Genomic DNA, 14,050 nt, shown 5'->3' on the forward strand with positions numbered 1-14,050 from the left:
ACATTTTGTTGCTTCTGTTTATTAACTCCACTTTTTTTATTGGGAGTAATGTCAGAGTTTGTTTTGGTTTTTTTATATCTTTCCAGCTGTGGTAGACAAAATGTCATCAGAATAAGTGACCTACTCTCCAAAACTTGCCATGAACCATTTGGTCGGACCACCTGAGGGGGAGATCAGTGAAGAGCCAGCAAACGGAGCAGTGAGTGAGTCAGTGGAGGCTGACCTGGAGCACTCAGAGGTGGAAGAGGAGCAGAGGTATGCTCGCTACCCACGGCACACCAACAACAGCCACGTGGGCCTGTCTGGGCAGGAGGAGGAAGGCATGTTAGCCAGGTCGGCCAGCACTGAGAGCGGTTTCCACAACCACACGGATACTGCCGAAGGGGATGTGATAGCCACGGTGGAGGACAGCTATGACATCGAGAGGGTGCAGGAAAATGAGGATGAGAGTGCATATGCAGTGCAGTACAGGCCTGAGTCTGAGGAGTACACGGAGAACGCCGAGGCTGAGCATGGCGAGGCCATCCATAACCGGACATTGCCCAATCACCTACACTTCCATTCCATCGAGCACGAGGAAGCCATGAACGCAGCCTACTCGGGTTATGTCTACACACATCGCCTCTTCCACCGAGGAGAGGACGAGCAGTACGCTGAGGCTTACGCAGACTACGGACTGCAGGAGCACGTGTATGAGGAAATAGGAGACGCACCAGACCTGGATGTTAGGGAGGGCATCCAGCAGTATGAGCGGGAGAGGGAGGAAGCCGACAATTACCGCAAGGAGGCGCTGGGTGCCCGCCTTCACCATTATGATGAACGGTCTGATGGGGAGTCTGACAGCCCTGAAAAGGAAGCAGAGTTTGCACCCTACCCGAGAATGGATAGTTACGAGCAAGAGGAGGACATTGATCAGATTGTAGCAGAGGTGAAGCAGAGCATGAGCTCCCAGAGCTTAGACAAGGCAGCTGAAGACATGCCAGAGTCAGAGCAGAGTTTGGAGCATGGTCAGGCACTTGTCAGTGGTGGGCATGAAAGTAATGGCCAGCTCACATCTGGTTCTCAAGTTATATCTGGCTCAGGAGAATCTGTACAGAGGTACAGCAAGGAAAAAAGAGATGCAATTTCATTGGCCATCAAGGATATTAAAGAGGCTATTGAGGAGGTGAAGACGAGGACCATCCGTTCTCCTTACACCCCTGATGAACCTAAGGAGCCTATCTGGGTGATGCGGCAGGACATCAGTCCATCCAGGGATTCTGACGACCAGAGGCCACTAGATGGAGATGTGAGTACACAAAGCTTTCACTTCAGCTTGTATCTGTGTTTAATTCCTTTACCTGTGACATGCATGGCAGCGAAGGAGGATGCATTACATTCTTGTTCCGTGTCTCATTCTTGAAAAAGTGCATTGTTTTAAATGTGTACTCTGGAGAGCATCAGAGAAGTAAACATGCATTATCAAGTAGCCAGATTTTTCTTTGTTTAACACTATTGATCTCAGGTATGCTGTACAAGAATTTGTTCCAGAAAACTCTACGTATCTTTTCTGAAATAAGTGCTTTTATATTTTTTACTGCCATAATATATTTTAGAATACTGACCAAACAGTTTTCTGCTGTCTAGGTTTGTATGTTTTTGTTAACTCCTAAGTTTCTACATTTCATGTTCTTTCACATAACAGTCCCAATAGTTCTGTTAGAAAACTGTTAATATTCTTTATGATGGTATCATAGATCAGATTAATATTCTAGAAAAGTTTCATGTCAGCTTGCAGTCTCTAGATGTATGTTACGAACCTCATTATCACTGTAAAGTATGTTTACAGCAACATGAATATTGAAGGCAATATTGTTCAGATTTAAGCATTAGCATTTCTGAACTTGTGCACTTTTGGCATGAGATTTAACTTGGATCAGGGTTGTCTACCAGGTTGTGGTTCCAGCTGTGTTTAAGGTAGTGCTTAATTCAAGTTTTATGAGTTTTCTGCATTATTTTATAAAATAAACTCATAAGCAAGTATTAAATGGGTTAAATTTATGCCTGATATGAAAAGAGCTGGTAGACTAAATTTATTGACCAAAAATTATCTATTACATATTCCTGTGTTATTACTTCAAGGACAAGTACCTAAACATTGCTTCATTCCTCTTTATTGCTGTGAAATGGTTTTTGTGACGTTTTGTTTTGTTGTTTGTTTTGTTTTGTTGGTTTTTTTTTAAGTTGGAAGAACTGTGGAAGTAAAACTTCTGATGTGTTATTTTGGCATTTTAGACTGAATTATTGTAACCTTCTAGGAATGCATGAGAACTATTCAAGATACCTCAGTTACTGCAAAGGAAATTCAGATGGTGAAAAAAGATCACATGCCAGGTGGATCTATGACAGCCTTCTGATTTATTTATCTGTCTTCAAAATGAGGAAGGCTAGTATTCTACAACTGGGAGGAGATTTTTGGAGTGTGATGGTTGGGATGCTGGAAAAGCATGCAATCTGATTGAGACAGATTTTATTTTTCCTGCAAAACTGTTGGAAAAACAGTGGTGAGTGTGTGGTGGGATTTTTTTCTTGATTCTTAATAGAAAACCTAATGGAATGTTTAAAAAACTGTATTGCAAAAGTTACTTCTACAAATATTTTTAAAATTATATCTGTTATAGGGTTTACTTGCTGTCATGTGAGGGGAGAAATCTTCCCAGATTATTTTGTGTGGAAAACCATTATTTTTAACTTACTTTAGAAGTTTGCAAAACAAAATTATTTCTTTCCCCATTTTCTCATGAATCATGTTACTCTTTTTCTGCACATTGTGTTTACCATGTTGTCTGTAACTGCTGTTATTGCTTGGAGGATCAAAGAAGTTCCTGTTGCTTCCTAACTTATTGTAACACTGAGTACAGTGATGGTCTTGGTGGCATTAGGCTGAGGATCCTGAGAGCACCAAGTTCTTCTGAAGGTGCTTCACCTGCTCTCCAAAATCCAGGTGCATCTTGCAGAATTGAACTTTTCTGAGATGTCCTGATATGATTCAGCCTGGTATGGTCACATAGTGAATTAAGCAGGTGTTTTTGTTGGTCTCTTAATATGTTAGATGTTGAAGTACATACAGGTTGCCATTTTGCACAAAAAATGTAATTTCTCATTCAATATTTTTCATACCATGTCAGATAAAAACCTGAAATTTCGAAATTTTCAGGGCTGGCTGAAATCAAAACAGTGATTTATAATGACACATAGTATAGCTCAGTGTAGAGAGAAATGATGGTTGTAGATCTACAAAGAGTCTTTGTTCTTGAAATGGAGAAGTAAACTACACAAATTTAGAAGATCTATAGCAGATTGAGGGAAAGACTTGTAAAAGGGACCTGGGACTGAGTAGGAATTTTGTTTTTTCCCTGAGGAGGAGGTATGTATTTGCTTTAATGGATTTTTTGATTTAGATGGCAACTCAAAAACTCTCTGCTTTCTTTAATGAAGCATCCCTAGAATTGCTTAGCTGTAAATTAGGTAAAAATAGCTGGTGTTGACTCAGTTGACTGTAAGTGGCCAATGTAATAAAAAAACAGTTGAAGCACATTCATCTAATTCTAAATTGTTCTTCTTTCTCCTCAAGAAAAATGCAAGGTCTCAGATAGGGGCTTTTCTGTGTAATCATTATATGCCAGAGGTGTTTTTAGTCTGATTTATAGCACTGACCTGGAAATGAGTGTTTTCACCTTCAGGCAGACACCATTTTCTTTCCCTGGAAGTATCAAATTGCTGCAGATAAATAATGCAAATTGGGTGCTTTTTTTGCCTTCAGTTATTTTGCAGGTCTACTTTACAGATTATCCTCAAGTTGTTTTTTAGCAAAACTATTTTCTTTTAGAGATAGAACTTACCTGAAATTATTTTAATAATACTGTTTCCTTAATAATGTAGTATGGAAACTCTTAAGGCTTCTTTAGATACAAACAACAGTCACTTTTTATTTAGCTAGAGGCTGTCCACTGGAGACCAGTGAAGCTAAAAGAATGATTTGTGGTTGAGACATTAAATGCAGCAACCTCCTTTGCCTTTTTTCCCAAGAAAGTGATTGTTACTCCCCAGTGCTGAGCATTCGGATAATACATTCACAGGAGAATGCTTGGTAGGATGCCATTTGGAAGTGTCCAGAGACTATTTTAAGAAGCTAAAATTTCAGAAGTATTCAGCTAACCTGCAGCTGGATGTAGTTTGGGGCTGTTAGGAAAGACATGCAATGGCTGTGATGGTAAGATAGGTACAGATCTCTGTCTGTGTGTACGTAAGATGTCTTGATTCCAGTTTTATTCACAGGTTAATCTACCAGGATTACCAGTCATTCCTGGGTATTTCTTCTCAAAAGAAATCTTTTGAAAGATGTATGAATTGCCCATGTATGATTCTGTTGTAATAACCTCTGGTAGTCTTGTGCTGTAGGAGGCAGGTAGCAGGCTTCTGTGAATGAATAAATAAATAGCTTGAAGAGGTACCTGTTTAATATTTAACAATGGAGAATATTAGTTGCCATGTGCCCTGTGTGTCCTGATTTTATGATGCATGCTTTCACTTGAATCAGAGGTGTGTACAGTGAGTTTGTGGGGGACATGTTGTATTTGTGTATTTGATAAAACCTGAAAAATCATCAGTGTCTTTTGAACAAAGGCAGTATGAGTATTTTTCAATGTTTGCCACACAAATGAGATCTGTATAATTGACATATATTTCCAAAGTCTGTTTATCTGAAACCTTTTAAACCAAAGCAGACCATCATTTGGATATGGCCTCATGAGGATCTGTTTTTCAAATACAATAGCACTTAGAGCTGCACAGCTGCAAGAAGTGTGACATGAGGACACTGTCCCTTGATGGAAGAGGCTGTGAAACTGCATTGTTGATTCTTGTGGAACAAGATCATGTTTTATGAGTGTGAAATTGAGAGATTTTGTTCACCCATAAAGTCATGGAATCACATAATGGCTTGGGTTTCAAGGGGCCTTATAGATCCTTCAGTTCAATCCCTCTGCCATAGGCAGAGACACCTCTCATGAGACCAGGTTGCTCCCAGCCCCATCCAGTGTGGCCTCGACTACTTCCAGGGATTAGGGAGCCACATCTTGTGTGGGCAACATGTTGCAGTGCCTCATCACCTTCCCAGCAAAGAATTTCTTCCTAATACCTGGTCTCTTTCAGTTTGAACCATGCCCCCTGTCCTGTTACTGCACGGTCTTGCACACAATCTCCCTCTAGCTTTTCTCTCTGGACACTGGAAGGCTGCAGTCTGGTCACCCAAGGCCTTCTGTTTTCCAGGCTGAGCAATGCCAGTCTCTCAGCCTTTCCATCATACTGAATAAAGTTTGTAGCTGGAGCTATGAAAAAGCTTAAGCATGGAATCTTAAGTATACCTGTGCCTGAGAGTGGTGGAGCAGGAGACCCTTTAGGAAAATACATTCTATATCCACACAGTTACCTCACTGGAAGGGTAGGCCCATGTTCCATTTAAGTAGCTCTTGCTTACCATTCTTGTCAAATTCTCCACTGGAAACCTGCTGTGAAAGTGCGTAGACAAGCACAGCAATTGTGGTGTTTAAAGGTCTAGATAGAGGACATGCAGTGCATGGATCTGTATTTGAGGATAATTATATTCATCCACATGTTCAAGTGGAAAGGATTGCAGTTTTGTGTAGTAGATAATTCAAAATGCAATTAAATATTCCAGTGTTTAAAATCTATTGAAAAAAAGTATATTTTTTTACAGAGCTTTGAGAAGAGTGGTATGCTTAGTTGTAAAAGTACAAACATCTACTGAGAAAAGCACTGAAAGGCTCAAAAAGCAAATTAGAATTTTTTGATCTGCGAGTTAAACAGAGTAGAAGCAGGGTGCCTGCTTCAACTCTGCCATAATCAAGAGAAAACAATGATTTGGAGGTAGAAATTGTTCATTTAGGTCTGTTCAGTTATCCATGAAGTTACAGATCTGAAAGCCAAGTTTTGTTGACATGTGGGACATTATTTGTTTCTGCATGCCAAGACTTTGGTTTTGCAAGGCCCTGTCACTGATGTTTATAATCTCTATTCCTCTTCGGGTATTCGAGGTGGTGGGATGTTAGAATAAACCCTAATACAAAGTAAAATCACATATATGAGTGGTTTAGGTTTGTGAAATAGAAACTCAGAGCTGAAGACAAGTCTTCCAGGTGGAACAGAACTGAGCCATATTGTTTTGCTTCTCTGTTGTTTTTGGCTATGTATATGTTATTTCAACCATTGCATTCTCAGTTGCAGGATTTGCTCACTTTTTATACCTGAGTGTTCTCATTGAGATTAATTTGCTTCACTTTTTCCACAGCAGGAGTAATATATTATTAAAAGGCAATAGAGAAGTCTTTTAAATAATTAAGCAGGCTTCAGTGATAAATGAACTAAGGGAGAAAAAGAGAGCAAGGAAACTAATGAAGTAAAGATGAGGTTTTTTTGACAGTATATTGTTGAGGTTTTTTTCTGAGCAGATTGTTTGAAACTGTTGGTTGAGCACACAAACTGTAGGTCAGCTTTCCATCATTTTTGAGAGACCCAGACTTTTGTTTATGCAGGAAAAACACACTAAATTCCCCAAACCAAAAATCACCGAAGAGCCAAAGCAAGCGGAAACAAAAAAGTATTTTATTCATCAATCACAAAGAAGAAAGCTTAAATTTAGCAATTAGTCCGCTTGAAGGCAGACAGGCCCAGATAAGTTACTGGCTTTTAAATTATGGTGAGTACTGGATACCTAACCCCTTGAGTATTTTGTTTTATGACATTTTTAAGTTATTGAAAGATGAAAGTAACTTGGTTTTTCTGTGCTGTTGAAAACTAAAACAGCACTTGCTATAGTTAAAATCTTGTGAACAAGCAGGAGGAACTTTTTCGGACTGACACACAAAACTGCACTGGAAGTTGAAGTGAAAGTCTGGCTAAGGAAGTCCATACTCAGAGAAGCAGCCAGCACTGAGTCAGATCTCTCAAATGAGGTTGTTTTTCATTGTCCAGAGGATGGCAATTGATAGGAAGCTCTGTCTTTGCAGGGCATCATCACCTGGATCAGGGGAAATTCCACAAACCAAGACTTTCCAAACTGCATTTGTCCTTAGATACAGTTGGTCTGTGATTCTATGTAATCTCTCTAACATTTGTGATGCATTGCTACTGTTGCTACGTAGAAAATGCCTCCTTTGTTAAATGTGTACCTAAGACTGTTGTACATGATGTTATCTGCATAGGCAGGAATAATTTCTGTTGACTACCAGCAAGTGTCTTACCCATAAGCAAATTGGTATTTCTGCAGCAGCAACTGCATGAGTCAGGTGGTGGATCAGTCAGAGTCCTGACCCTGACCCTCACTGACAGAGGCCCCTCACTTTGGATGCTAACTGCCTAGGGTGGTATTAAAATGATAAATTATGCTTACCAGTTGTCTTGGGCACAGGAGAAACCTTTTGGGAGAATCTCTTTAGGCTCCCTGAAATTCCTGTATGGAGAAGTCCTATAGCAGTTAATTAAATGTGTTGTTCTAAATGAGCAGTTCAGCCAGTAACCTTGTCCCAGGTCACCTTGTCCTGTCATGTATGCACAAACTGACAGGGGGCAGGTCCTGGACCACCCAGCAAACTGATAGGTAAATGCACAGGGTATGTGCAGAGGCAGTTATACCAGAACATACAGAGTTAAGTTTCATCTATACATCAAGATTATAAATTGAATTGCATAGGTTGTGCCACAGTATGCAAGTATGTGTAAAGTGCTATCTTGGTATCATTTCTTTCAAGCCCACCATTTTTAGCACTTTACTTACATTTTCAACAAAAACAACCAATAATCATTGGATTTTAGCTTCATTCTTTATGGGGATTTATGTCAACTAAAACCTACGGTCTCAGCTTGTGTTTTAGTGAACAGAATTCGAGCTGTAAGAATGACAGAGGACACTGCCATCACATAGTTTTTCTAATACCTGGGTAATTTACTGCCATAGTTATCCTGATAAAGGCAGTTCTTGTGATAGAATGCATCTGACTGTACTTGTGTATTAAATCTGAAGATTCCATAGTGTTTTGACCTTTTCCTAGAATGTTTGGTTTTTTTCAGAACGCTATCTCTAAAATAAATAAAAAAAAAAAAACATTAAAAATTAAAGCCTTGATTTATCTGATTATCTCCTGAGCTAATGTACAAGGAGACTTTGCCATACATGAGCCATAATACCTGTGGGTAGACATTAGTGTCAAATAAATAATACTCTGTTGTTTAAGTGAATCTTGAATTTCTGAAGAATTTGTTGTCTTGTCCACACATGTGATCCTAAAACCAAAACTCTGAATAAACTACTTTTTTCAAAACAAAACATCTTTGTGTGAGCAACATGGACAGTGGGATTGAGTACACCCTTGGCAACTTTGCCAACACACTGGAGGGAAGGGGTTGCCATCCAGAGGGACATGGGCAGGCTTGAGAGGAGGACCTGACCTGTGAGAGCCTCATGAAATTCAACAATGCCAAGTGCAAGGTCCTGTATGGGCCAGGGCAGTCCCAAACACAAACTGGAAGAATTCATTGAGAGCAGCTCTACAGGTAAGGACTTGGGGGTACTGGTCAGTGAAAAACTTCTTACAAGGCCATGTAGTGCTAGGACAAGGGGGAACCACTTCAAATTGACAAAGGAGGTTTAGATTAGCTACAAGGAAAAATTCTTTACATCAGGGGTGGTATGGCACTGGCACAGTTTGCCTTGCATCCTTGGAAGTGTTCAAGGCCAGGCTGGATGGGGCTTTGAGCAACCCAGTCTAATGGAAAATGTCCCTGTTTAGATGATTTAGATTTAGATGATCTTTAGATGAACTTTAAGGTCCCTTCCAATATAAAAGATTTTGTGATTCTATGAAATCATTCCCTCTGTCCTAGCCTTGTGTGTGACTGTGTGACCCACATGCTGTACTGGCTTCAAATGATCTGCTGCTGAAAACACATAACACAGCACTGCATTTATAAAGAAGGAGCAAGTGATTGTATTTGAAGGTATTTCAGTTACATGTCTCTTCATGAGCTGTATTGGAGACAGCTGGATTGACCTGGATAGGTTAGATGCAACACAATCCTCTCCTTTTACAAGCTGTTACTAAATACCTCTGCATCAGAGCAAGGAAGGTTTTTACAGGTGGAGTGGGTTGCGTGTTAGAGTCAAAACAACGCCAAAATTGAAATGGAGAATTTTTGGATGTACCAGGTTGAGTGTCGTAAGAAAAATGTAAGTAGATATTCAAGAGAGAAAGGAATGCCTATCACTTTATATCTGCACATTAAAAAAAATTTCTAGCTCCATTGACAGACCTAATTTGTGCCTAGTAACATCATGAGTCCTGTAACTTTACTATGTTTGTATTTACAACTTTGTTAGACTTCTGAAACTTGTTTTGTTAATTATTAGGCTTTATTTTAGACTGTTTAGAACAGCTGTGCAAATTATCTATCGACTATGATCCATTAAAATATTTCTTGTTATCACTGTGACTGCATTCTTTCCTTGTTCATTATATGCAGTACCTCTAAAAATGCATTTTGGTGTCAAAGAGTGTTAATTCTTCAAAAACTGTCTTTTCCTCTACAAATGTTTTCAAGGACAGCTCTCATGTCATGTCATGCAGCAGACTTTGTAAGATGTTTGATATTTGGGTTTGGTAGTTCTGTTTCTTGGTTTGTTTTTTTTTTTTTCAGGGGGTTTGGTTGGTTGGTTGGTGTTCAGGGGTTTACTCCCCCAAAATAAATACTTGAGCAGACATTCAAACAGAGCACATAGAAAGCTGTGTAATAACTTAGTTCTGATATTCTGTAGATAAAAATACCTCAGTCAAGGCACTTACAGTGGAGTAACTGGAGCAGGATAGTATATGTAGTTACTGTGGTAACTGTTATATACAGTATATAATTACTAGAGTAACTATTAGTCCATTTCAAATTATGCACAACTTCTTAATGCTAAATGTCTGGTTTAAATGAAATCAATTTTTATCCTTGTGTGCATGAATATGACAGTTTTCAGCCATTGTAAAGAGCACTTTTTTGTGTGTACATGTGCACATTCGATGCTTAAATTAATTTCTTTGTTTCTTTCCTTGTTTAAGGCTTAATCCTACAATGTCTAGATGTCATTATTGTGCTGATACTATTATGCACCTTTAAAGTGTATTTTTAATACAGAAATACTGCATAATTATAAAAATGTGAGCACTATGAAAACTCCTCCTTATGAAAGTAGGAGTTGCCATTTGTGCAGTTGCATCACAGTGGCACTGTTGACAGGTAATTGCAGGAAGTCAGGGAAGCCTGTATCTCTCCCACAGCCCCTGCTCACATGCTCTGTGCAGCAAGGAATTCTTGAGTCCGATGGAGCAGCCACATGCCAGCTTCCTAGGGATTGTTTCACAGCTGCACCTTCTTTTGTCTTGCAGTTGTGATTCAAAATACGGGGAGATGTGGTGACTGCCCTTTAGCACAGGAGATACCTGTAAAGAATTGCTTCTTAACTCTTTGGAAATCTTTATTAGCTAACTGTAATTTTAATACTTAGTTGTTATCTGAGATAGAGGAATGTCTGTCAAGAGAAAGAAGCAGAGAAGGGAGTTACATTTCATTCTTTCGTTTCATATCTAAGGGAGACTAAGGGAAACTTAAATGTTTGGGATTTTAATTTTCAGCTGCAATAGATGCAGAGCATGAGGGTGGGTGGAGCTGCTGCCAGCTCAGACCATTGGAAATGTGTTCCTTTTCTGGTATGACTCATTGGCTCAGAGAAAGCTATGTCATGCTGTGTGTGAAAGATAAGAATAGCATTCGGCTCGTTTTGCTATCAGTGATAAACTGCTGAATTGGCAAAGCTAGAGCTGCACTCTTCTATATTAAAGGAGAGTAGAATGCCAGGGCTGTTGGGCAAAATACCCAGCTGTAGCTAAAAGCTAAACTTGCCTTTTGAGGATTTCCATTTTGGCTTGGGCAGATGTGTTTTGTAGTTATCTCCTTAAAATCTGCCTCTTAAAATGTGTGCTGGATTAAAGCTTTGTACTCCCTTTCTTTTCAGTCACCTTCGTTAATTCCCCATTCTGTGTTCATGTGCCACACCCTCATACCAGGCCCCCTACTCTGTACTTCAGATACCTTGCTACAGCTTTTTCACATCACCAGCATTCATTAGGAATTGTCTATGATTAGAATATCCTTTCCCAGAACATTCTTCGACTTTATCAAAATACTTGCTGATCAGTCACATAGACAGTTGCTCCACTGAATTGTTTATGGAAAAAGAATGATGAAATCTGTTCTAAAGAGCATGTACTGAGCTCAGAGCTCAGCACTGAACTATTGAATATTTTCCAAGTTTTTACTGTATCTAGAATGAGGAATCCCAGTCCTTCATTTCACTGGTATTGAATTGTAATTGAATATATAAAATATAAATTGTTGAATACACGAGTATTACCCTGCACCATTTATAAAAGTTGTTTCCTAAGATAATGGTATAACATTTATGGACTACTGCTGTGGCCTTCCTCTGCTCAGATTAAATGAGTTTAGCACTTCAGATTAATAATATGTGAGGGTACGTGTGCTTATAGGGAAATTTCAGTCTTTTCTTCACTTTTCCCAGTTTGACAACTAAATAAACTTTAGCTAAATCTCTGTGTGCTGTTTACTTGTGTCCCATCACAGCTTACTCTTAAGTGTCTTTACCTTTTCTTTCTTAGAATGTCAGAGCATAGGATGTAGAATATGAATAATTTCTACATCAGGCACTCACAATAACTTTTGATTTTCTTGCCATGTCTAGTCTCCATCTCCAGATTCCTCTTCACCTCGAGGTGCTGAATCATCAAGCAGGCAACATCACCAGGATGTCTGCAGTACAGGAGAGGCTTCTACTAATAAAGAGGTAGAGTAAAACCTTTTTAAAAGCCACAGTCTTGTCCATGCTACCTTTGCCTTTTAATTTTCCTTGTTCTCTTGTACCTGTGCAATCCCTTTTCTTTTTTCTTTCTGTTTTCTTTACTTTATGCTTGCCTGCTATCTGACTGAATTTCTAACATACTGAAGACTCTTTGTCATGGCATTTCTGTCTCTGTGTTCAGTTGTCACTAAATTTGTTTAACAGGCTGCAGGGAGCTGATTTACCAAACAGTCAACATCCCCTCTGTAGCAGAGACATAATGAAGAAGCCCTTTCCTTTTCTCCCCCTGCTAAGAAGGAGTATTTGTCAGCCAGATGAAAAAGTGCTTAAATCAAATTAATTACATTATAAATTATGCTGCTTAGTATTTTGTCACTGTAGAAACTGTCCTGCAAGTGATTCTTAGTGAGAGTTCGATTCCTGACTCCAGGATTCTCAGAATAAAGCTACATAGTTTGGAATTTCTTCCCTTCATCTGGTAGTGCTTTAGACTGCAGTAGTTCCATCCAAACTAGATAAGTGTGAATAGAATTGCTCATAGTGTAAAAAAGAAAATCATTTGATGTAAGAAGGATTTGGATTAGTACAGAGTGGCAGGTTCTGTAAAAAGAAAAATCTGCATATATTTGGTTTATTTGCCTTTTTTAAATAGACTTGAAAATAGTCTAGAAACTACCACAACAAAATACCATATTGTTACTCATAGCAAAACATGAGTTGTTTTTCAGGATTAAAAACCTAATCTACTCTAAGTGGATTAAAAATGAAACTAATTAAATAATCCAGTTGTTCCTTTTTACTTTTGCAATTCTCAAGGGATAGGAAAGCTTGTAACATGTATGTAGTTGTGCCAGTCTGGATTTGCATTTAGAAAATAATGAAAATTTCAAAAGACGGAAGAAATCTATAATTTTTCATACTCTGAAGTTTTCAACTATAGATCATGCCTTTACGTTTTCATCTGTTTTACTGTTAGCTTATTAAAGCCTTAAGCATTTCCACTACAGACTTTGTCACTATGTATTCTGTATTTTAGCTATTTTTACATATCAATAAACTTACCCAAAAAAAGAAAACACACAAAACACTCTTGATTTCGATTGTTAAGATGTGCTTACACATAGTTACAGGGGTGGTAAACCAGGTTTCACTGTTGGATGTATTGGGCTATTATTTTCCCTCTGATGGGAAATAATTTCCACTTTATTTCTAATGCTAGTATAAAAGTGATAAAACAGCCTCAAAATTTCTGGATTTTTAGGTCTTATAGAAACCTTTTTATTAAATATAAATTTATAATAACAGAAGGCAACAAGATTATTGAAAATAATAAAAGATTAATGACCTTGATATTTCATTATTCATGTCTATGTAAAATTAAAAGGTGTAGGTTTCCACCTATTGGTAACTTTACCTGATTCTTTACTCTTTTAGTGGTTTTAGTAGAATGCCTTTCTACCTGGATAATGAAAAAGAAAATTGAAATTTATGAGTGAGAATAAAGGCATATATGGTAATGGTTTGCACCACTCTATCCTGAAAATGAGTTAGAGTGCTGAACAGTTGCTAAATCTGCGTCATAGATTTTGTTCACTGCTTAAAAAGAAATGAATACTTTGTGAAGTATTAATATATATGAGCTGCCTCTTGTGTGCAGAGGATTTGTCCTCTGTGCTTGTTAGAGCCCAATGTTTGAATCTCCCCTGTAGCACTACATCAGCAATTATTACAAACAGTTGTTGGCGTCTGTATGGATAGGTAGTTCAATAGCAGCATTCATCTGAAAGAGGTGAAAGAGCCACAGATGAGAAAAGGTTTCTTCACAGTTTCTTCACAGCAGCTTAAATGTGTTGGCAGATCTTTGATTATTGACATCTTTGTCGATGCTAGTACAGAAGCTGATGGACAGGATTCTTGAATTTTCAACACAGCTTAGTAATTTTCATAGGGAGTGAAAGGAACTTGCAGCTTGCACAGGCTTAGCTGTCTGTGTCACATACCTTTTGTTTTTAATTCACAAATTTTATTTTATAGCAAAACATGCATTGTTGGTTAAAAATATTATTTGTTATATCA

General features: G+C 38.4%; 2 protein-coding genes across 4 annotated transcripts in view; one reads left to right on the plus strand and one right to left on the minus strand.

The window, feature by feature from the left end:
• The window catches only part of ATG12 (autophagy related 12), a 307,791-nt gene that overhangs the window by 102,875 nt on the left and 190,866 nt on the right, over positions 1-14,050 (minus strand). The window lies entirely within an intron of this gene.
• APBA1 (amyloid beta precursor protein binding family A member 1) overlaps positions 1-14,050 on the plus strand; it is an 88,227-nt gene that overhangs the window by 42,001 nt on the left and 32,176 nt on the right. For all 3 annotated transcript variants that reach the window (XR_013777292.1, XM_079331519.1, XM_079331520.1), the window contains exons 2-3: positions 87-1,288; positions 11,858-11,959. Coding sequence is in view for 2 of the 3 variants with exons in the window: in XM_079331519.1 (XP_079187645.1) it covers positions 140-1,288; positions 11,858-11,959 (1,251 nt within the window). In the remaining variant the exon portion in view is untranslated. The remainder of the gene's footprint in view (positions 1-86; positions 1,289-11,857; positions 11,960-14,050) is intronic.

This window comes from Erithacus rubecula, assembly GCF_903797595.1.
Source record: "Erithacus rubecula genome assembly, contig: SUPER_Z_unloc_4, whole genome shotgun sequence".
Taxonomy (NCBI): domain Eukaryota; kingdom Metazoa; phylum Chordata; class Aves; order Passeriformes; family Muscicapidae; genus Erithacus; species Erithacus rubecula.